Source organism: Sander vitreus, chromosome 15 (assembly GCF_031162955.1).
Source record: "Sander vitreus isolate 19-12246 chromosome 15, sanVit1, whole genome shotgun sequence".
NCBI classification, from domain to species: Eukaryota; Metazoa; Chordata; class Actinopteri; order Perciformes; family Percidae; genus Sander; species Sander vitreus.
The window spans coordinates 29,626,642-29,651,660 of NC_135869.1; the positions used below are offsets into that span (position 1 = coordinate 29,626,642).

Here is a 25,019-nt window from a genome sequence, read left to right on the forward strand (position 1 = left end):
TTAATGTCTTCATGTTAATGTTAAAATGTTAAGAGTATCACGGTTTATACACAGTAGTTGGGGCCAGATTAGAGATGTTGAGTTAAACTCTGAGATTTCCGCCTGTCAGTGAAGTAAACGTGAGTTAGACGCTGTGAACCCTGTCTACATGTCATCTTCCTATGAGAGTGAGCCGCAGGAGATTGTACACCTGTAGTTGGCTGAGAGCTAAGGGGGAGTGGCTGTTGTGATGTCCTAGAGGAAGTGAGGAGAGGTGGAAGATGGAGGCTAGCGGGGTGTGCGAGTAATGTGTGAGTAACGTGTATTTCACTGAAGTGTTTCTTTGTTTTGGTGTTGGTTATGGCCCACAGTAACCTGTATTCAAGTCAGTAATAAAACCGACAGTAAACTGGCTATAACATCTCACCGGCTGCTTATTGAGGGACGTTACAATATAAAGACATTTAAAAGAATACATAAAATTATAATAAAATATAAATGCATTGGTATAAAAAAAAGTTATAAAAAAAGAATAAAATATAAATAATTAACTTTGTTTCCAAATAAATAAATATCAATAATAAAAATGTTATCAAAACAAATACAACACAATAATCACAGCAGAATACACAGTGAAATATAACAGATGAGCCAAAGATAAAGAGATATGTTTTAATTCATGAAGCATCATAACAGCTTTCAAACATTTGCATAGTTTATACGTTTATGTCTCTAACAATAATGATATTTTGGAATAATAAGCACAAAATATTTTTTCTCTACTGTGCAATTTTTAAAACATGAGAGTCCAGCATATTTAAAGTTTATAAAGTGCTAATGCTTTCACACAGCCAGTTTCAAATCTAAAACTTTATTTAAACATCCTACGTGAAGAAGACTGAGGAGAATAAACACCACGTTTATTAATACTGTGTTTAGACACAACTAACTAAATAACTTCTATTCATCTACCACCAGTGCAATTAGGACAGTTTGGACCTGAAGACAAGCCTGTGATTGGAAATGTGTTTGTGAAATATAAAGTGCGTCATGTCTTCACTAATAACATCTAATCTAATAACAGTTTCTAAATGTCTGTGTGGAGGAATGTGTAACTTCTGTTGTTGCTATGAAGACAGAAATAATCCCACTTTCTGATTTACAGGATCAAATTTAAAATCATCAAATCACACCCAAATTACAAACAAACAACAGGATGTTTACTACAGATTATAAGCATTAACGTATGGACTGTATGTAGCATTATTTAAGTGTCAATATTAAGTCTTTTTAAGAGATCTTTCTGGATCTGTGAGCCAGCACACGAGTATTGAACATCTGGCTTTCAGTGTTTCTCGCAAAGAGTTTTTCTAACTAAACGTCACGTTCTGCGTCACGTGGTAACCTTCAGGAAGTGAAGTCACATCTGATTGGAACCCAAACCTCCATCTTTTTATCAACTTAACTCAGTAGTTTTGGTGTCTTAACCAAACTGGGACCGTTTCACAATGTTAACCATGTGTTTATAATGCGTTCCACTTATACTCGCAACTCTGATTTTCCGAGGTTAAAGTCGGAAACACGCCCCCCGACCTCAGATTTCCGAGCTTGGAACTCGGACAACCACCAAGTACCCCGAGCTAAAAACCTAACATCGCTGCTCCGTGCATCAACAGCAGTGAAAGCTGTAGTAACAGACAGTTATTAGCACTTCTGTGTTATTTGTGTCTCACTAAATCAGCCGTACACACAGTCCTGTCCAACTTCTATCTGTGGACATGTTGTTACGCTGTTTGTATGCACAAAAAACAGCGTAATGCGTTTTTATCAACTGGCATTACTAACCACGGATAACCTGGCTAGAGCTAAAAACAATGAAATCAGACTTGTAAATGGAACGCATTCAACTCGGGTGCGACGTCATTCCCAGCTTCAACTTCCGAGCTCCGAGGTAAATGGAATGCACCATTTAAACCTCGAGCGTTACCTTCTCTGGTCTAGATATGAGGACGGAAAACTCTCCTGTGGGTCGTATTAGAGGAGAGGAACAAACCAAAAAAGAAATAGTTCCTATGAAAGATGATGGCCCATTGTTCCACCTCTCTATTGTTCTAACTGTGTACCATAATGTAGCCATATAAAGCTTTGTGGCTGCTTTGTTCTGCCCATTGAGGTTTAATTCAACTAGTGAGATTATTTCTGTCTCTGAGGAGCTCCGACTGCCTGCTTGCTGTAAAGAATGTCTCTTTTTAGAATAGTTCAAAATGTAAAAGGAAAAAGTTTTTCATCAGCAGTCGAATGAGTCAAACAAGCACAACTCGTTTAGAGTTGGCGAGGTTTCACACCCACCTTGTTTAGTTCGATTGGATCACACTAGAGTTGGTTTCCCCGCTTGGTGCGGTTCTTTGGGCAGGTGAGAACGTGACCAGACCTTGAACCGCCCCGACTATGTATACTCTGCAAGTCTGAGCTGATGTCTCCTGCAGTCAGGTGTGTTTAGCAATCTGCGATGCTGCAGAGCAGCAAACTGTAGCAGCTTTAATGTTTCTCTCACAGAAACAGACTGCAGTCAAGCTTGCCGTCACTCGCATCTCCGTGGTCACAGCAGCTGCTGCTAAAGTTGGAGACAGACACCGGCAGAGCAGAGCGAAGTGTCGGTGAGCAGAACAGACACAGTGTCTGGTTATTTAAATGAAATGGGCTGGTTTGACCATGGAAACGTCCAGAACACAGGACCTTCTTCCTGTATTTACTTTCTTGCTCCTGCCCCCAGACACATCCAACCATCCAGAGTGAACGTTTTTGTGCGATTTGTAGTGACACATTTTATTTCACTTGAATGTTTCTCCGTGTGAGACGAAACTGAACCAACGGGGGAATCTAAACTATAGGTGTGAAAACGCCCTTCGGCGGTTCTTTTAAAGAAGCTGCCTCCATGTTGAGATCTCATGTGTTAGTGTGTGAACCAGTTTTTGAGTTCCCATCAGAGGGGTCGCGGCTGATGCAGACCTGCTGTCTCCGGGCTCAGGGCAGGACTGTGTGTTGCCTTCGAGGGACTCCAGTTACCCAGAGAAGCCTGGACGGCCTTTCGATGAGCCAGCCGGTGTGTGATGGAGAACCCAGCGTTTCCCTCCAGCTGAGACAAAACCACCAGCACCTGTCTGAGAGAGAAAAGAAGCCTCCTTCACATCCAACATATTAATATATGTTTATATAATAATTTGGATGTTCAATGTAATTCAAATGCAAGTTTATCTGGCTTTATCTGGATTATTTTTTACATTACATTTATTTTACAAACAATGTCATAGTACTGTAGTCTATATCTACTATTTCCCATTCTGGGCCCTGCTCTTTTCTCACAATATACTGTATGTTAGCCTTGGGGTCCATTTTTAAGAAAGATAATATTGCTTTTCACTGTTTTGCTGATGATGTGCAAATCTATTTGCAGATAAAAACGACAATTAAAGATTCTGCGCAGCTTGTGTTAGACTGCTTAAAGGATATCAAAACATGGATGGCTGGATGCTTTCATTACGTCTCGGTTAGACTACTGCAACTCCTTATACTTGGGGATCGATCAATCATTACTAAATCGGCTCAAGTTAGTACAGAATGTAGCTGCTCGCCTTTTAACTGGTACATGAAAACGGGAACATATAACACCTGTCTTGGCCTCTCTTCATTGGCTTCCTGTATGTTTCAGGATCGATTTTATCTTTTTGTCTTCAAGGCTTTAAATAGTTTGGCCCCTTTGTATCTGGCTTGACCTTTACATCACTATTCACCAGTCAAAACACTGAGGTTAACCAAGCGCTTGCTTTTGGATGTCCCAAAAGCTAGGCTAAAAAGTAGAGGGGATCAAGCTTTTGATTCCAATGAATATTTGAGAGGGGCAGACTATTTATACATTTAAGTCCTTGCTAAAGACACAACTTTTTACTCTGGCCTTTGGTCCTAGCTGAGTCTGGGTGTCAAATGTCTTTTAATGCATTTTGTTGTTTCATGTTATTTGTAACTATGAATTTTATGTCTTGTTCAGCACATTGGTCAACCACAGTTGTTTAAATGTACTATATAAATAAATTTGACATTGACATTCAAGCAGTGGTGTTAAGTAACCAAGGAATAAAGTCAACAAGTCCTCCAAACCATACGTTGTTTGTTCCTCTCCTCTAATATGACCCACAGGAGCGTTTCATCTAGCGATGGCAGGAAAGCACGTCCTCATATCTAAACCAGAGAAGGTATCTGTCGCTGTTTTACACGTGGTTAACGTTGAGGAACGGTCCCAGTTTGGTTAGGTTTTGGGGTTAAGTTGATAAAAAGATGGAGGTTTGGGTTCAAATCAGACGTGACTTCACTTCCTGAAGGTTACCACAGTGACCCAGAATGTGACGTAGCTCCATTTGTTCCCTAAGTTAAAATAACTGTTTTCTTTTCAAACGGGACATGAACCCCCAGTCTCCCCCGCCCCCCACCAACCTGCCTCTTTATGGGGACATTTGGCACTCTTATACTTCCTCACCGTATTTCCTGCTTTGCTCCCGTCAGAACTACAGCTGCCACTAGAGGGCACCGCCACTAGAAACAACATCAAAAATATTAACAGTCTCTTCCTTAAATCTCTTTTCTGTCTGACAAAACATTAATAATCCCACAGTTTTATTATAAAACAAAACAGACAAACTAGTCTTTGTTTTTTTCTCCCTTTGTCTTTTGTAGATATCTTAAACTATTCATTATTTATCATCTGTAATTCCCTGTCGGTCTAAAAGATTGACGGCCTGTTGTTTGGGCGGTGATGTGTGCTGCAGTGAACCTGTGCAGAGGAGGGATGCTGTCGATGGTTTTCAGGCTGCTGCGCGTCGACACCACGTTGAAGCTGTCGCTGCAGTCACACGACACGTGGAGGTGATGTCTCGGGTGTCTGTTCTCCACCATGACGATGAGTCCCGCCCAGCCGTGCGTCAGGTAGTAACAGGTCATCCCCTCTCGTCCCTGAGGTGGGAGAAGGATTCAGAGCCTTTACTGCAGTAAAAGTACTATATCCACACTGTGAAAATACTCGGTTACATATAAAAGTACTGCATTCAAAAACTCACTGAAGTAAAAGTATTATCAACATAAAGTAGTTAAAGTAAAAGTATGTGTTGTAGCCAATTTAGATTTGTGCTGTGTGTGGATATACAGTAGTGTGTGTGGTAGGTTTGCTCTTGCAAAATTAGCACAAGCAAGTTAACTAGCATTTTATTTTATTTATTTATTTTTTTAAATATTCTTTAAAAGTATTGTTTTAACTGAAATTAACCGGTCAATATACTGTCAGTTAAACAGTTAATCGTTAACATCCCTTGGATGGCTAGATAGATGGATAGAGAGATAGATAAATAGATAGAGAGATAAATAGAGAGAGAGAGAGAGAGAGAGAGAGAGAGAGAGATAGACAAATGCCGAGCTTTGTGGTACCTAGAAGGGATATGTGAAGGGAAGCATTTTTAAACTGCCTTGTGTCAAAGTTGCTTGTGTTGATACACCAACACAGTCTCTTGGTCAGGAGCTTTTGGTATTAGTTACTGACGCATGAAAGTCTCTTTTAGCGTCTCAGTCAGACGCAGAAGGCTTTCAACTAACTCCAATATAATCCCATCTGTGGCGATATTTGATGCTCTGCATACCCCTTTGGCGTCATTTTTAAACGTGCAGGGTAAAACCACTTAGATCGTGGGTGGGGTTACAAAATGTATGTTGAATGACACACGGGACAAGAACGGGGCACGGACCCCGGTCTCCTGGGTGAAAGTCATTTCCAGTTTTTCATACTACTCTCTACCATTGTCGCTCTTCATACTACGTCATCTTACAGCGCCGCGGTCGATACAGACGCTACAGGGTGGCTTGTGCGTCTGTGCATCTTACACTTAAGCCGCCTTCACATGATTGGCGGCAAAAGCGCTTTGCGCCAGCCGTTCCATTGATTTCCTACAGGGGAGGGCGGTGGCACCCAACTACTGTATGCGCTGTGCTAGCCCTGGCGTTGTGCACCGCTCGGATTTGCTGCTTTGTGCTGCGCTCAAAGTTAAAATTATTTCAACTTTAAACTAGTTGCCGGCCGCTGACCTTTGGAAAGAGCGACCAATGAGATAACCAATGAGATAACAGCTCGTTACCTGCGCTGCGCTTTGCTCTGCGCCCTACCTAGTGGTGGCAGAGTGGTGTACAAATCGATTATCATGTGTAGGCAGCTTAAGAGCCACTAAACCAAGAGTCAGTATTTGACGAGTTTGGAGTGAAAACTATTGACCAATAAAGCATCTTTCTTCTTTTCTTAACCCTGGGTCCAGTCTTTAGTACCACCTGAACACCATCAGCGGGTCACACTGATGTTACGAGCTGACCGAGTGACTGCAGCGTTACCTCGTGTCTCTCTCCTTTGGTTTCCGTCAGCTGGATGACGGCGTCGGCGATGGTGGTATTGGAGGCTGTGACCGTCTCCACCATCACCAGTCTGGAACTGTAGACTGCCAGCATATAACCGGGCTCCTCTGATCCACCGCAGCTCGCTGAAAACACACAACACTGTGTATCAGTGGCTTATTAAGACATTTAAACAATGTGCTGCAAATAACATTTCAGCTCTCAGTCTGTTTATTAAACTTCTTTACTCCTGCTAACAAACGTGAGAATAAGACAAGCAATACGTATGGCTCAGAATAGTTAAAACTCACTATTTGAAGTTTCTGCTTTCTTGAAAGCTGTTCGCTCCAAATGCACATTTTAAAGGTTGTTTCTTTTTGCACCCACTGTCGGGCATCTCTTATATTATATGTTCCCTGTGGTAAGAAGCTTAACCCTCATGTGACTCTTTGAAGTCTCTGATTATCCATCAAAATACATTCTCTAATATTAGTCTAAATAATTCATAATTTCTGCTTTTTTAACTCAGAAATTAGGTATAATTTCCTTCAAATGAGGTCCATGAATTCCAAAAATAAGTGTAAACTTAGTGGTAATAAGTGGTCAAAAGTGTTGAAGAAAGGGATAAAACATCAGAAAAAGTGTTCTGAAAAAAGCCTAAAAAAGGTGTTCATATTTTACCCGGGAGGACAAGTGCACGGTCGACGAGAAGACAACCCAAGGGTTAACTATGTATGTTTTAAGTGGATAATAACTGGACATGTTTCTGATTTAGGGACATTGGGAATTAATTGGATCCCTTTATTTGATAGTGACAGTGGAAAGGTGGGAGAGAGATGGGGGATGACACGCAGCAAAGGGCCGCACATACTGTGTGAGCTAGAGGTCGCCCTGGCATAAACACTTTTAATGAGAAACCGCGTGATGTTGGGGCTCTTACCAGTTGCCTCCGTGCCGGCGCTGTGCCAGTGGTTGAAGGCGCAGCAGAGCACAGCGTATTCTCCCGGCTCCAGCATGACGTCGCAGCCCACAAACCTCCTCACTGAGCGGCGGCTGTGAGCCAGCACACGGCCGAGCGTCGGCGCCCCCGAGCTGTCGTAGGACACCCGAAACAACAACACGCACAAATCCAGCAGGTGGCTCTCTGCCGTGTCCCATCGCCTGAAGACACAGCAGACACAGGAAACGGAGACAAGTTGAGTTTAGACACAGATCAGTCTACAGCCATCTGTATCTACTTCTTTTATTACCTTAACTGTTTGCACCATGTCTCACATAATCGAGGACTCTCTGACTCATAAAGGTAACACCATAAAGGTGACACAACAAATGATTTCTTTGTTTGCCGAATTTTACATGATGAATCAAATTTGACTCCAAAAGTTTTTCAGTAAAGAAGACAATGTGCTAAGACGAGGAGAGAAAGGAAGCTATAAACGCTGCGGTCCAAATTTACTTTAGTCTTATTAAGATAGAGAACGTTTGCAGCTATTGAGGACTTTAGATTCTGGATTTCTCAACAAGGGAGAAAGAGGAGACGTCATTTTAAAAACTATTTGAACTTTCTTTTATAAAAACATCAGACACAAAACGTAACTTCTCAATATCTTGAAATAAACAAATATTACTTTGTAGAGTTCTTTCGAGTCATCTATCTCAAGTCCAAGTCAAGTTTCAAGTCCTCAAGTCAAAGTTCTTCGTTTATCAATGTAAGTCAAGCAAGTCTCAAGTCCTCAAATTTCGAGTCAGTCATGTGACTCGAGTCCCCTGCGTGTAGCTACAGGTATGAGGCGGTGCGCGGCAGGTGTAGCGTTGTCCTACCTGCTGCCCTGCTGGAATAAAGCCAGCTCCATGGCCGTCCTCTCCAGCACTGTGATGGACACCACCGTCAACGGGACGTCGGCTCCTCGGGGAAACATGCCCGGCGCTCGCACCTCCTGCCAGTCGGAGTGAATCTTACAGATATCCACTGAGTCAAAGTACCTGCCAGGGTCAAACACACACTCATAGACATGTGTGACCGCATAAAGACATCTGATAAAGATTCATTTGGTTGACGTGTCAAAGGTTTTTACAGAGGGGATTTTGGATAATCACTTTTTCTCACTCACTTAATCACAAAATACTGTCAACAGCCATAAAAAAAATCCATTTCCTCCTTGTTTTTATATATAAAATGCTGTATAAATCAGGCTGTGAATGATATCTGAACAAAGTGAAAAGCTTCAGAATGTAGAGAGGGATCAAAGAGTTAAGTTTGGTGTATGTTAGTGAAGTGGAGATTTATGACTTCCACAGTTGATAACTGACATTAAGACAATTCTTTTTTGTATTACGAGTTTTGGGAAAACTTTTATGTTTAAATACGCAAATGAGGCATTATCTAATGCTAATCTTTGGTGAATTTAGGAGAAATCTACAGACACAAATAGACAAAATGCAGAAAAATAAACACCTTAGTGTGTATTTTGGATATTTTTTTTCCCCACTAGTCTGAAAGAAGATTTGTTATGGAAGCAAAATAGCCCAAAACTTAAAATTGAAAATTATGTTTTTGTGTGTAGTGTCTCTAATTAATATGGCTTTTCTTTTCTGACTTAGTCCGTCTGGACTGTTTTGCTACGGTCAGAGACGGTTTAGTATCGAGACGCTCCAACTCAGAGTACTTTCCTGTATCTGGGCCACGTGGGCTCGGCCACGACCACGCCTCTTTAGGAGACTAGCAGCAGGTCCGAGTGTTTGATTCCAACGGGAGAAGTGTACGTGAACACAGATTATGAGCGATCCTTTCGCCCCGTAGTCACCAAAGTAAATATTGGAGCCATACCTCAACAAGCCATATATCTCCAGAACATTGTGACACTAAAATGGTTTTTCAGACGGACACATCAGGAGAAAAGTAACTTTGTCTGAGACGTGTTTCTGTCTCAGGACCAAACTCTCGTGAGATCTGCCACACAGAGAAGCTAACATCAGCTAACGTACGTGAACACCCTAATAAAACTAATCTCCATGATGATAAATATGTCTTTTAGCTGTGTAAATATCTAACGTTAGCTAAATCTAATCTAGGGGGGAGTAACATGAATTTCAAAACTCTGCACCAAAATGATTTATTATTTTTATTCAGGAATTCAACTGTCTGTCATGTAAACCCGAAAATACAAATAAAAAATGATTAAAATCATGAACTCAAGTGTCATTATAAAACAAACACAATGACTGCGCTTTAACATCAGCACCATCCAATCCAATAACTCCTTCTTGTGGCTGCCTGCACTTAACATGAATTTCAAAACTCTGCACCAAAAATATTTATTTTTATTCAGAAACTCAACTGTCTGTATGCAGCCTGACGTCTGACCCCCCCATGTGAAATACCAAACTCATTCCTGTTATATGTTATTTGGAACTAGATTACTACCCTAGGCGAAGTGATATGCACTACAGGAGTTGTGTAGTCGTACCTGCATGTGTGTAATGTGTCCTAGTAAAGTAAGGGGAAGTAAAGTTACGTTGGATTCATCCTCAAGTCCTCATCATTGACTCCTCAATAATACTTCATGGTGGCAGCGGTGAAAGACCCGCTCTGTGCCTGACGTGAGTCTTGGGCGAAATTGTCCAAGGATAATATTGCTATCGCCAGCCTGGTGAGTGAGAACTAGGCAAGCTAAGCAGCTAGCGGGGGCAAGCTAGGTGGCTAAGGGGAGTGACACAAGTGTGTGCAGACGCTGATACACGGACAAAATGGCATCACATTTGCTGACGATGAACTGGTCCGATCCAGATCTGAGTGAGGCTATCTCACTATTTAGACAGAAAATCTGTCTTTACCTAGACGATGAGGAAATAGAGGACGAAGCTAAACAAGCTACGAAGATCTGCCGAGGCATCGGAGATGAAGGACTAAAAAGACTGAATGCTAGCGGACTCAGCGATGATGACAAGAAAAAGCGTTCTGTAGAACTTTTTTGAGGGTCAGTTGAAGCTTGACGTAAACTTTAGAATACACAGACTCCACCTAATGCAATACAGACAGAAACAGGATGAAAGCATAGATGATTTTGTGACCAGAGCCAGAACTTTAGCGCTGAAATGCCAATTTACCGATGAGGAGTTGAACGAACGTCTGATTAAGCTTATCATTGCTAGCACGCAACATGATGCTCTGAGGAATGAACTGTATAGCAAACCTCAAGGCCATTCCTTGGCTGATGTGTTAAAAGAAGGAAGGAAATATGAAGCTTTATCGGCAGGGAATGAACAGCTAAACCAGCTTGGCCTATATACTTCAGAAAACATTCATGCAATACACAGAGGACGGGTATGCCAGAACTGTGGCACAACCCACAAACTGCAGCAGTGCCCTGCATACAATGACGAATGCACTGTGTGTGGCGCGAAAGGACACTGGGCGAGATGCTGCAGAAAAAACAGAGGGCAACAAAAGCAAAACTCGAATGCAAGGAAAAGAAGTAAATCTTGTCCACCACAAAACAAACACCAGGCCAATAAGAAAGGACACAGGCTACAGCACAAATCTAAAATTGATGTTGTTGATAGTCAGGAGCCAGAGGAAGAATACATGTACCAGAGACAATTCCACTCAATCACAATCAGTGAAAAATGCATGTACAGCATCAACAGGAAAATCGCCTAGAGAAGAGGCCTACACAATACTGAAAGTGAGACCACCTGATGTACCCGGCTATGGACATACACTTCGGTTAAAAATCGACACAGGAGCATCAGGGAACACTCTTCCACTGTGCACATTCAGACAGATGTACGGAAGGGACGCACATGCATATAAAAGACTGAAGAAAAATAACCTGAAACTATCTGCTTACAGTGGTCATGAGATCCCTTGTTTTGGAACCATCAACATTCCATGCTGTCACAAGGAGTCCAGATGGATAAATGCCAAGTTCTGTGTCGTGGATGTACCAGGACCAGCTGTAGTTGGTCTACGGAAAGGAAAGAAAGATGTTCTGCGGAAAGTCGAACACCACACTGACTGGTGCTCCAGCCTGGCATACAGCACAAAGAAGGACGGATCCTTACGGATATGCCTAGACCTACAAAAACTGAATGCCAGCCTGAAAAGATGCCCACATAAGATACCTACGGTTGAGGAACTGAATCCAAAATTCGCAAATGCAGAGGTCAAGTTGCCTACTTTCACATGTAGCATTTAATGTTTATTGGCGGGAAGAAACAAGAAAACATTTACCTATCGCCATGTTCAGTTTCAGTTAAAAAAACTACGTTTTGCTACGTTGCACGTATCTACCTGATAAAATCCCAGAAGTCCATCCAGAACAGGCCGTCCTCGGCTCGCTGGGCACACAGCTCCCTCTTTAGGTATGGAGGCCAGTTTGGCCAGTCGTCCGCCCAGCTGCCAGTCCAGGAGAAGCGACCCCACGGGTTCCTCAGCTGCAGTAACCTGAAACAGGAAGCAGATGTCAGACGCTGCATTAGAACAAATCAATTTCAAAATACAGCATGAACAAGCCTAAAAAGAAAAAGGTGTACGAATGTAAAGTCATGTGTTTACAGAATGCAAAAGGGTTCAACTCTGGGAGAAATATTTTCAGATTTTGTGGGGCCAGTCATTTATAGTATTTAGTTAAAAAAGCAACACAGCAGCTGCTACAAAAGAGAGAGAATTTGCATGGGAGAAAATAGCTGCTAGAGTAAATGTGTTAGTTCCAATATAATGTATTAATATAATATTTAATCATAAGTATAATATTACTGGTGAAATGGTATTGAACCTATAATCTATAAAAGTACTAGACCTACTGATCCCATTCTGAGGCTGCAGCACCATCATTAACAGAATTATAATTCCTAATCTTTTATTTCATCATTCACCTGCAATCCTGTGGAACTCCTTTTTAATGGCTCTTACTGGTTTGTGTCCGGGGAACACTACAAAAACGTTTCAGAGTGATCGAGTCGCACTCTACTGCGCTTTGCTATACAGTGGCTTTACTAATATGCTCCACATCACCAATGTTGTAAAGAAAACTGACGTTTGCAAAAAAACTTAATGTGACACAAATAATGTGCTGGGATGTAGAGCATGTCCACAATGGGTGACGTTAGTGATATGAGGACGGATAATAAGGTTATATAGGCTATATAACTGATAGACTGGGAAGAAAAACGATACCGCTCAAATAGGTAGTTATCTGGAAATGCAAAAAATGCATCTATAGTCAGGGCCTCAATATCATCTCCAAATGTATGTTTAACTCCCTGAGAAGTAATACAGCTTCTTCATCACAAGATTCGTAGACCAAAGGAAATGGCATGTTTTGAGAAATAAAAACGTTTTATAGTCTGCCTAACACAGTTAATAAACCAACCCTGTTTTATTTTATTCATGCAGATAACAAACTGGTCTAAAATGTGCTTGCTACAGACTGAATGAATGAATGAATGAATGAAAGAGCGCTGTGTCAGAGAGAGGAGACTGAGAGAAGAAAACCTGCTCCCGACCAGGTTAGGTTCACAGGCTCAGTTACCATAGTAACAGACTGAGGTTAAGTTACCTCTCTTTCTGAAACAGGATGGAGTTCCCCCTCTCTCAGGTTTGATTAACCTCCCTTTCTGTTTCCCTCATCTCAGGGTTAACTAACTCAGAGTTTTCACTAAACCTGCTTTCTGAAACGGACCCCAGGAAACTGTGAAACAAAACAGACTTAACTCCTCACCTGTGACCGTCTACGTCCCTCACATCGAGGACAGAGTAAGCATGTCGTGGACGTAAACCCAGTGACTCGTACACAGAGTCATCCACCTTCATGTTACCGCCTCCACACGACGCCCCCATCAGGAAACTAGCAGCACAAAAGAAAAAGAGTTTAAAAACTACTTCAGTGTTTTCAGAGACATTGCCTGACACTCACCCTGCTTCTTTGGAACTCAGCATTTTGGCCCAGATGAGGTCTGTGTCGATGGGTTCCTCCTTGGGGTTTGTGGCGCTGACCTGGAGGGCAAGCGACTCGCAGGGGGCCCCGGTCAGCGTGGACAGACCCTCAATGGCGCGACCTGCCTGCAACGCAAAGTAGGAGCCGTGCAGCTTGGCCAGAGCTTTTTCAATCAGAGCCACCCAGAGCTGCTTCCGCTGGGCCTGGAGAGGGAACAGGAGGGAGAAAGGAGTCATTATCTCCTGTACCACAGCCTTACAATCACATCTGGGATGAGCAGAGGAACCCTGCACATTAAAGGCGCTTACAGTACACATGATGAGAGATAAAAATGTGAGGTAGGGCACAAAGCGCAGCGCAGACGTTTTGTTCACGAATCCTGCATCTTGAGTCTGAGTCGAGTCTGAAGTCTTTTGAGGACGAGTCACAAGTCAAGTATAAAGTCACTGTGGGTACGATTTAAGTGTGACTCAAGTCAGAGTCTCAAACGCAAGTCCCTTTCTCTGGCGGAAAAAGGTCAAAGTTAAAATAATTTGAACTTTGAACGCAGTGTTCGGCAGCAATTCCAACCTCTAAGACTCAAAGTAAGTTCTCTTTTGCACAATTATCATGCTGGAGAGAAGGAAGAAGATCACATTCATAAAGTATACCTCAGTGTTGAACAATGTTGGGTTGATGTGTGGCGCTGTATTTAGGTAACCTGAGATAGGGGGAAATGTACAACACGAGGACAGACATCTTGTTAAAGTTCTATCAGGGTGGACCATGATGGCAACCACTGAAAAAAAGCCCATCTGCTGCAGTGACTTTCTACAAATGCCAGTTCCTCGTACTTTTTCACTTTTACATTTCACTCTGTCTGTTATTTTGAAGCAAGTCCATGTACTTTTGTGTGTGTTTTGAGGGAACTAGAAGCTAAAATATACCTTGTTATGGAACTACGGGGGACTAAAATCAATTGTGCGTAAAATATTTACTTAGGCCCGATACGTGAACAAAGAGTTGAGTGTTTGGAGTCGAACGTTTCACCTGAGAGAAGAGAAGGTGGCCGCTCTCGTCGCACGGCAGCATGTCGTCCACCAGCACTGTGGTCCACAAGCCGTCTTTGCACAGACGCACCTGATAGGCTCCTTCTGCACACAGTGAGCGCGTCAGCATCACTTTCTCCACTAGCTCGGGTCGTTCAGCCAGAACAGCCAAGGCACTCAGGAACCTGTTCTCCAAAACATGCAGAGACACCGTTTCACAGCCCTGAAACCATCCGAAGTTTAAAGAGCTGCAAGCCTCTTAGGCTACATATACACTACTCCCTTCGTTTCGGGAAACAACAGCAGACTTCGAGCAAGCTACATGCTGAAAATGGCAACTTTTGGATTGTGCAACAACTTGCTTGGTTCTTTCAGGGAATGATTGTAAACATTTACAAAGAATATCTTTACGGCATTTCCTCTCTAACTGGGATGTGCTAGCATGTTTGCCCACTGGTTATAGAAAAAGCTTATTTAAAGATAAAGACACGGATGAAACAATTGCTGCTGGCCAGTTCTCCATCGTATACGCATCACCAGAAGCATTCATTGGCAACAAGAGATGGAGAGCCATCTTGCCGATACCAAAGTTTTGTTTACATTTTCATGTTTGTGTCATTTTCTTTTGCGGGGTGCAAATGTTCCACCAGAACAAGTTCCTTCCCGAGACTATTTAGCAGAGCCACCGTCGCTGCGTCTGGAGCGTAGCGCCGCCCAAGACGATTGGGATTGGTTTAAAGAAATGCAAACAACCCTGAATGTTTTTCCTGCTATACCAGAATGCATTGGTGGTGTAGCCAGACTGTAGTTATGGAGTAAGGTCTGGCATTACAAGACTACCGTGGACTTACCAGCAGTTACCCAGAAGCCCTTGCAGGATGTCGGACGGCCGAAGCGTGCGGAAAACAGACCACTTCACCGGGCGGTCTCTGAAGTTGCAGCAGTTGATTTCTCGAGGGCGAAGCCACTTTCTGACCCGATGTTGGACGCTGTCGTCCGCCGGGAAGCCCACGGACTTCGGACCAGGAGGGAAGCTGTCATCCACAAACGTCACGGTATTCTGGGAACGAGCCAATCAAACCTCAGAAACAACTGAACCTCAAGTGTGTTGCAGACCTTAGATTTATTACTCAGATTCACTTGTTAAAACTTGTAGAAAGTCAGCTGCAAATGTTTAGTACACTTTAGACTCTTGATGTGTTTTTCTCATTATTCTTATTGTTCAAGATGGGTCTTTTGGGTTATTTGTATGGTTGTTTTCAGGTGCCATCTAGATTGTTTTTAGTATTAGATCTTTTATATGATTTTATTAGAAAAGTTATTAATTATTTTCTGATTTTGTGGCATGTTCGGGTTATCTTTTTTCGTACATTGTTTGTCTGTAGCTCATTATTGTTGTTGCCCATGCTGGCAAACAAACAATGGTACACGCCGGTTCAGGAATTGATGATTTCCCGGCTGTAAACGTGAATATGTGACAACTCAGTAGCCTTCAATATGATACTGTACGGCTAGAGAACGCTACTGAAAAAAGAGGTAGAAGTAATCATTTCATTTGCAGTTAGAAAATAGAAACTGCTTAGTCAGAATTTGTCTATACTATGTGCATGTAAACGTAGTCATTGAAGCTCAAACTTCCAAGTGAAGGAGGAAGAAGCTGAACACTGTGAACGTAAAGGTTCATCTTGGACAGCTTGGAGTCGTGTACAAACCTCTCTGCAGAAGCTGACGATGTTCTCCCACAGCTCCTTGGCCTCTCCTTCATCGCTCTGTCGCAGCACCTCCACCAGCATGCTCTTCTTCCTCCTGAGGCACAGCGCGGCTTTCAGCTGCGCCGCGTGTCGCTGAGGAGTGTGGCACGCCACACAGTGTTTGGCTTTCACCTCATTAATGAGAGTGCATGCCGGACACGACCACTCCTCCTCCGCTGGCCTGTTGATGGGGATGACACACAGCGGGAACGATGCGGAGGCATCCGGTGCAGGGGACAGCGGAGACATTTCCTCATTCAGGATGCTTAGCCGTCGGCCGGCCAGCAGCTCCGGCTGGGCAGAGAGATGCGAGACAGCGAGTGTGGACGGAGATGGACTTAAGCTTTGACTTTGACTGAGGCAACCTTCTGGAGGTGGCACCTCTCTGCGGCTGCAGGGGAGAGGGTTATTATGACCTGAAGACACTACGCTTGTGTTTGGATACGAAGCTTCTACCGGTAAACACTCTCCTCCGGTTGATATGGAAAGGGACAGCGCCCCGGCTGCCGGCTCTGGATGCTGTACTCCCGTTTGATTTTCAGGCATGAGCAAAGCGTCGGCGGGGATTTGGGGGAGAGACAGTTTGCGTGGTCCGCCACACGCAGAGCAGGACATAGAGGTAGGGGTGTTCTGCAGAGTGCACCTCAAACACTCCCAAACCAGGGTGTTCATAACGGAATTCTCCGGCTGTTTTTCAGCGGATGATGGCCTCAGGGGACCGGAGCAGCTGCTGGAGCGCTGAGGCCGAGGCTGGACCTCAGACGAGCCACGCCGGCACTCCAGAGTGCCAGCGTGGCCGCACAGAGAGCAGGCCAGGCTGTCGGGGGGGTTGGCAAGCGTGCAGCGCGGGCAGGACCAGCGAGCGCCCTCCCTGCTGGTCCTCCGACACATCCACTGTGTGTGGCTGTCGGGTCTCCGCCGAGGGGCTTCACAGATGGAGCAGCGGGGGGCGCCAGCTGCGTTGAGGAAAGTGCAACAGACACAAGCCCACTGGCTCCGCTGCATCGGCATCGAGCCGGAGGAGAAACTGCAGAGAAAACACAAAACTTCAGAATCACAGGATTCATATATCCTGTGTGATATTATGATATTCTCTCTTTTCTATTATATGATTTTCATTTTATATTTTCAGACTTAATTCAATATATTAAGACTTTTATTTCATATGTTTGGGCTTGATTCCATATATTCAGACTTTAATTCCATATTTCATATCATATATCCAATCTGCGAGGAGGAATCAGGGACCTTTTCTGGTGTGAGTCTCACCAAATGTCGTTTTGTTTTTTTACTTTTGCTGTTGTGTTTGGTGAAATGTTGTTGTGTTCTATTGTGTTTTCGAAGTACAAACTCAATATTAAACGAAACTAACTCATTATTTCAAGAAACTAACTCATTATTTCGAGAAAAGAACTCATGACTTACAGGATCTTTTTTTCCACACTGGTGGAAAATGGCTTCCATACTTTTGAAAGGTTGCTGGATAAATAAAGTATTCTGAAATGCTGTTGTGTTTTGTCCTTCAGGGCCACCGTATTAATCAGTGACTGCCATCCCTCTCATAATCAATAAACATGAAGTATTTTTGCTTTAATTAATACATAAAATACAGTATTTTTTATGTTTTGTCATCCTAAAATATTTTTTTTAGAAGATGCTAAAACATCGAAGTGTCAAGAGAATCATTCAAGGTTTAGGGTAGTTTCCTGCTCACTCATATAATAACCTCCACTAATTTCTGCTGATAGCAAGTAGAATGTAAAAAATATGAGAACTGTCTTCAGTTCAACTCTGGTTTCATGTAGCTGTAAACTGTCAGGAGGATAGAAGGAAGAGAAAGCTGAAGAAGACGAGGGGAAAAATCCAAATATAAACGGATGCATTAACATTTTTCTATACCGTGACTTGCTCGGAGGAGAAATTAAAATTCACGGATAGATTATACAATATTCATGATTTCTCCCAGCAGTTTTGCTGCCACCAAGCTCAGTTTACAGACGCTTCAGTTTTTTGTAAAACACTGAATTTGGTACAAAAACACATCTAAGATTAATGTTGCTCGTTGTGCCCAGACGCAGATTATCCATGTGGTGGCATCCATGGAGAGATTCAGACCGGAGGAGCCACCGGTGGGACGTCTGTGTGGAGGCTGGCCCACATTTTTTAAGTAGCTTTGGCAGAAAGCCGGAAACTTTGAAGGGCAGAGCGACCGGGACGGGTTACTGCAGAGCAAACTGTTGCGAAGATGCACGTGTTCCTGTGATGCTGGTTCTTCTCAAAACAGTGAATGAAGCAGAGATACTTTGTTGGTTTTTACAAACTCCTAAAACTACTTCTTACAAAATACTCTTAAACAACACATATACACATTAACTGATGAGTAATTCTGCAAGTTTTAAAGTTAAAAGTTAAAATCTGTATCTGTTTAATCTGTATCTAAAAGGTTTAAAGGAAAGATTAAAAAATACTTTGCTAATTTTGCTGCAGACACTATTTTGGTTGTATTCACTTTTATTTATTTTATGTAATTATTCAAGTTAATTTCGAAATACATACTTTATTATTTCTGTCTAAAGGCAGATGAATTTATTTATATTTTTCTGGAGTATATTATTCTACTTATTAACCCTTGTGTTGTCCTCGGTTCAAATTTGACACGTTTTCAAAGTTTTTTATATCATAAATATGGGTTTCTTTCAACCAAATTGCCCCAAAATTAACATGGATGCATAGATGTATGTTGTATGGAATGTATACAACGTTCTTCACATGTAAAAATAATGATTACTTTCATAGAATGTTGGGTGTTTTATTCAAATTTATAGCATTTGAAAAAAAAACAACAGTTTAAATGGTTTCAAACCAGTATCCTGTCGGGGCGACCTCTAGCTCACCCAGTAAGAGCGTGCGCCCCAAGTAGGCTGAGTCCTGCAGCGGCCCAGGTTCAAGTGCTGCTGACCTTTGCTGCGTGTCATCCCCCATCTCTTTCCTACCTTTCCTGTCTATCCACTGTCACTCTGAAATAAGGGTCAAAAAGCCCCCCCCCCAAAAACAGTATCCTGACTAAACCAGTCTGGGATTCGGTCAACATCCTGTGATCTTAACTATTAGTCAAAAAAATTCCTATCTTCTTTTTTTGAGGTATAATGTCATATAAATTAGGTTTATTGACCATGAATAAAAAAAGTTTTGAAAAAAGCGACAAAAACGTAGAATTTTCAATTTTGACCTGGAAGAAGACAAGTTAATAGTCGATGGGAAGACAACACAAGGGTTAAGCTTCAGGGAGAAGTGGCACTATATTCATCAACAAAGATATATTGAATGAGTTAGGAGACATCTGGTAACGCCGCTGATAACGCAGAGAAACTACCTCATTATTTTAAGATATAAACTCATTTTGAAGCAATTTTCTCATAATAATAACTAACAGGATCTTCTTTTTTTCACACTGGCGTAAATGGGCCTCCATACTTTTGAAAAGGTGCTGAATAAAAAATAATTGCATATCTTGTATATCATGTAAATTAGGTTTTATAACATGCAGCTTTGTTAGTTTTATTGATAAATACAATATGATGTTTTTTCTTATATATTCCAGCTTCAGAAAACAAGTAGATGCGTTTAAAATCTAAAAATAAACTCCACAAATACACCTGATATTTAGAGAAGTTCAAAGCAAGTGATGTCTGACTTGAAATGATACTTCAAAATCATTTTTTTTGGTCCATTCTGATCTTTATGCATCAAACGAAATGTGAGGAGCTCCCTCTGGAAAGCTTCTCCAGACTCTCATCTACAGTCCAGTCATCAGGGATTCCCCCGGTCGCGTTACATTTCCTGTCAGAGAGGAACTTGACTCCTGCTAGGACCGAATCTGATGGACTCTGGGACAGCGTGGCAGCGGAGGAGACTTACACTAAACAGAATATACACCGAGCCTGAGACAGAGACACAGCAATGATTAATAACTGGAGAGTTGAACCAAATTTGGGAAGGCTGAGGTTTATTTTGTATCGAACAATTCCTGACCTCATTCTGGAGCCCAGGACGCCCACATAAGTGTAGAATATAAATTATACATGCGCTTCATTCAGCAATCACAGTTAAGTGTCGAATGACTTAAATAAATCATAATTTTTACACGTAGAGTTAACAAATAAATAGGACCGTCTCAGAGAAGACATACAGCCTGTTGGCCTTTAACCTGTCTTTATATATTACCAGGGTGGTCAAAATTAGTGCAAATTCTTTTTAAAACCACAATTTTTTACGCACGATTTACGTGCATGCGTTATCTGATTTGGGCTTTTTTAATTTTATTTCAATATGTTTTCAAGTTCCTTTTCAAATCAAAGTCATTTTTTTCAAGATACAAATTGTTGGGTCTTTGTAAATTATAGAGTGTGGTCTAGACCTACTCTACCTGTGAAGTGTATTGAGATAACTCTTGTTATGATTTGAAACTATAAATAAAATTTGAATTATTCCGAGATAATAAGTCATTAGTCATCATCAGGTTCACCTGAGGGGAGCGGGGGATGGCGCAGTGGATTTGACACATGCCTTTGGAGATCTGGGTTCTATTCCCACTGTGATACGTCAACCAATGTGTCCCTGAGCAAGACACTTAACCCCTAGTTGCTCCAGACATATATAGCACTTGTAAGTCACTTTGGATAAAAGCTAAATGACATGTATTGTAATCGTTATTAACGGAATGAGATGGATCTGTCAGATGAAGCTCAGCTTCAGATGATTTATCACTTTGCAGTTATTACACCCCAGCTCCACTAACTATTTCCTCTGGGAAACCCTCAAATATCTCATCCTAAACTTCTCTTCAGGACCATCACGGTAAGATAAACTGAGTTTTTGTTTTCCCTTTCCTTGTTGGGATGACCAACCAAACCATACAACAATATCTGTAGTTTGTTTCCGCAGAACATGACGTAGCTCCATTTGTTCCCTAAAGTTAAAAATAACTCTCGGTTTCCTTTTCTTTTGTAACAGGACATGAACCCCCAGTCTCACCCCCAACCTGCCTCCTCACCAGGACATTTGGTGCTCTTATACTTCCTCACCTTACTTCCTGCTCTGCTCCCGTCTGAACTACTGCGGCCACTAGAAATGTTAATAAAGGTCTGTTTTTGTGGGATGACAGCTTGTTTGTGTCGTACCTGCGCTCTCTGTGCCTGCTGGGTCTGTGGATCTGCCGAGGGAGGGAGGTGCTTTGGCTGCTCCTCAGACATCCCATGATGGGGGACGGGGGCAGAGCTGCACCCCGGGGGGGGGCATCATCACCCTCTGCCTCGTCAACGAGGGAGGAGGTGGAACCTCCCATGATGCCGCTGGCTCAGGAGGAAGCGCCCTGAAGGAGGAGGAGGCAGACAGAGAGTCTGCATTACGATAAAGGATTCACATGTTTCTACAAAAATCCCAAATATTCTTTGATTCCAGCTTCTTAAATTATAAAGATTTTTCTTTGTCATAAAATATTGTACTGAAAATCTAGTTTTGGACTGTTTGTCAGATAAACCATCAACTTAAATATTTACATGTTAATATGAGTCGTAATTGCTGCTTGAACAAACTATGTGGGTGTTTTTTCGGGGGAGGACAGTCTCATTGATTGGTTTAAAAATACATATTTATTAGGGGTGCAACGCTGGTCTGGATTAATACATTGATTCAATCATCAACGATCCACTATCATCGATTAAAAGAGAAAATATCGATAAAAATCATCATCATCTTTAAGATGCGCCTTTATTTTGAAATTCCCACTAAATATTAAAAATTGTTTTTGTTTTTTTCATTTAAATGTCTGGAAGCTCAGTAATAAAATGGTCAAATCATAGTTAGTTGCTTTTTGTGAGGTGATATAACTAATTGCGTTAAATAAACATTAATGATATCGCCTCATATTGATCGCAGGGCCCGAATAAAATCGCATCAAAACCTAAATCGTGTCATGGCAGACTTTGTGATATCAGCAATCAAATCAAAGATCACTTCTTGTATTAATATAAAATCAAATCTCAAACCATTTGTCTCCTTCTGTGTCTGGTTTGTCTTTTATCTGTCTTTGAATGACAAAATAAAACATTATCATCAACACATTCAAATAATTCCAAGGATTAAAAGTGAATGAATACTCTGTGTGTGGTTTGAAGAATGCATGCAGCCAGAGGGGAATTCCTCTCTCTGGACCTCAATGCAGAAGCTTCCTGCTGATAGTGAAGTTAGACTTTAGGTAAGCTGCACCTGCAGTACAGCTGCTGGCTGAATGAGAAACTGCAGAGCGGCATGAGCACATTTAAACAAACAGCAGCAGGACAGGGGACAGTTGGACTCACCTGACTGCAGACAGGACACTCTGTGGAAGAAGGGGATGAATAATCCTGCCAGCTGTCTGAGATCTCCATGCATCCTCTTTCATTTAAGCCCCGATGTGCAGAGTCACCACCGCTCTCCTCTCACCATCACTGTCAAGCCGCTGGGAATAAAACACACTTCCTGTCAGAACATTCAAAATAAAACTACTATTCACCAACACGTTGTTTTAGTACTACAACCTAACATACATAGCCAGCAGGTACACAGAGCCGGAGCAATACATTTCTTTCCACCAAATCCACTCGTCTGTGTAAACATACTTGTTAATAAAAATAATTCAGATATATATTTAATGTCTGTAATGTGAAAAACTCAGGATTGCAAAGGCTGACGATGACAATCTTTTCAGGACTTTTAGACGACATGTAAGTAAAGCTAATTGGGTCATTGTTAGACTTTACAATCCTGAGTTGGGGGGTGCAGTCTTATTTGGCATTGGCAGAGACTGCTGAAATAAGACTGCACCCCCGTAACACATTACATACGTTAAATATGAATCTGATTTGTTTTTATTGACAAGTATCTTCACACAGACAATTGGATTTGGTGGAGAAAAAAAAGTATTGCATTCACGTCGGGTGAAGTTCAGCACGCAGTTGTTTTTAATATACATAGAATAAAACATAAAACACAAAACTCAAACAACTAGTTAATGCATAGAAAAATTGAGGTTATTTATTTTAATCAGTGAATTTAAAACAGGGTTACTGTACATATTTGTTATAGTGTTTAACATGTTTGTAATTTTCTACCACAAAAATTTAAAAAAATCAGCAGAACCATCAATGAGGTTAATTTTTTATGCTTTGCTCATTTAGTCCAAACATATTAATTTAATTCTACTTGAATTCATGACATGGAACTGTATCTGTACCAAACTCTTGCATAGTAAAGGACGGCCCTGTCCATGGTGAGTATTTATAAACCTTACTCACCCTCCGTGTTGCTCTTTTATTTTGAAGATAACTTCCCTGTTTCCGGTCCAGCCAGTGTGGCTAACTGTGGCTAGCTTGGTGCAGCTCTCCTTCAGCTCGCTGCAGTGAACAATGTTCTTTTTCTCCAGAGACATTTCCAGGACAGGACACCAGGCAGCAGCCGGGACGTATCGACCGTTTGTCCGGTCAAGATGAATATCTTCTTCTCCCATTACGGTCCTGAATGCTGCCAGATAAACACTGAAACATGTCTGTTTAGGTCCATCTACCCCCCATCAAACTCCATTATAAATCTAACAGTATAACGTTGCTGGATTTACAGACATGTGTAAACATTGTTAAACATGACAAAGGAAGAAAAATTATTATAAAAAATCAAGTCCAGGCACTCAAGGTTGGTTACAAAAAGTGATAAAAGGCCTTTATTAAATAGGGCGAGACATTAAAAATACACCAACGCGTGTCGGCTTGAGCCTTCCTCAGGGTGTAGTGACACAAAGGGAACATCAAAGTGATTATAGCTTGCAGGTGTGTGAGCATGATATGCTCACCCTGGCCTCCAGGGGCATAACACCACAAACCCAATACACAACACATGGTACACAATGCAGCACTTAGACCCCCATCTTCAATCATGCAAAATGCAGAGTACAGCCAGCAAAACATGGCAACATATACTTCAGTGTTTTTACAAACATATAGAGCATGGATGAATTACAAAATAATTGTTAAACATGAATTTAAGTTTTTCTTATGAATAGTTGCTGCTTTCTGATTAATTCAGCATAGCTTTATTTAAAGAACACTTTTCACAGATAGAATCATAATGTGCTTTACATCAAAACATACAAGATAATACATATTAAAAACAAAGTGAAGTACAAGTAAAGAGTAATTGATAAAGAGCAGACAGTTTAACTGCTGTACTTCCCCAGATGTTGTCTTTATAATCTGTATATTGTTTGTCAAAGAGGACACTATGCTGCGAGATCTAATGGATCGATACCCACATTGTTATGTGACAGTATGAACAGAGATTGACGTCTGAGAGAATCCATTGATTGCATTAAACAAAAGTCATTTTATCGGTTGGCTTGTTTTTAAATCGGCATCCGAAATCTGCAGAAACCTAAAAAGTGAATGTTTTGGATTCAGTGTGAAAAGGAGCATAGAGATAGATGGGCTTGAATGTTTAAATTGACATGTGATTTATTGGCACAAATTATTAATGTTTGGTCTGTAGTGTGTGATGGTGAACAGACTGAACTTTGATTTCAGCAGCTGATCTTCAGTCAGTGTTTCTGTCCACAGGAGAGACTAAAGAGGTTAAGTGAATGTGGTGTTGAAGGTGTGGAGGTCGATCAGGGAGTCAGAGGAGACTGTGTAGAAGGACAGAGAGCCAGCAGGACAGTCCACATACACTGCTACTCTGTTAGAGACAGAGGAGGAAGTGAGGACTGTTCTTCTGTTATTGTGCCAGCCAGAGTAACCACCATCAGAGCACCTCAGACTCCAGGACTGATCATTCCACCCAAACCCACAGTCATTACTGGTTCCTCTCCTGCTGAT

The 25,019-nt window shown here is 41.8% G+C and overlaps 1 protein-coding gene and 1 long non-coding RNA gene across 2 annotated transcripts; one reads left to right on the forward strand and one right to left on the reverse strand.

Moving 5' to 3' along the window:
• Positions 1-248: 248 nt before the first annotated feature.
• On the forward strand, positions 249-6,619 carry LOC144530287 (uncharacterized). Its single transcript, XR_013503093.1, has 3 exons — positions 249-290; positions 4,800-4,956; positions 6,327-6,619. It is a non-coding gene; the product is annotated as an uncharacterized LOC144530287 (long non-coding RNA).
• Positions 2,632-21,460, reverse strand: LOC144530286 (calpain-15-like). Its single transcript, XM_078269789.1, has 12 exons — positions 21,297-21,460; positions 16,078-17,143; positions 15,217-15,425; positions 14,367-14,550; positions 13,317-13,540; positions 13,122-13,247; positions 11,693-11,845; positions 8,221-8,382; positions 7,340-7,560; positions 6,400-6,545; positions 4,805-4,983; positions 2,632-3,140 (listed from the first exon to the last, which is right to left on the reverse strand). Exons 1-12 carry the CDS (start codon positions 21,458-21,460, stop codon positions 2,963-2,965), a joined length of 3,012 nt encoding a protein of 1,003 aa, XP_078125915.1. The 3' UTR covers positions 2,632-2,962.
• Positions 21,461-25,019: the final 3,559 nt, after the last annotated feature.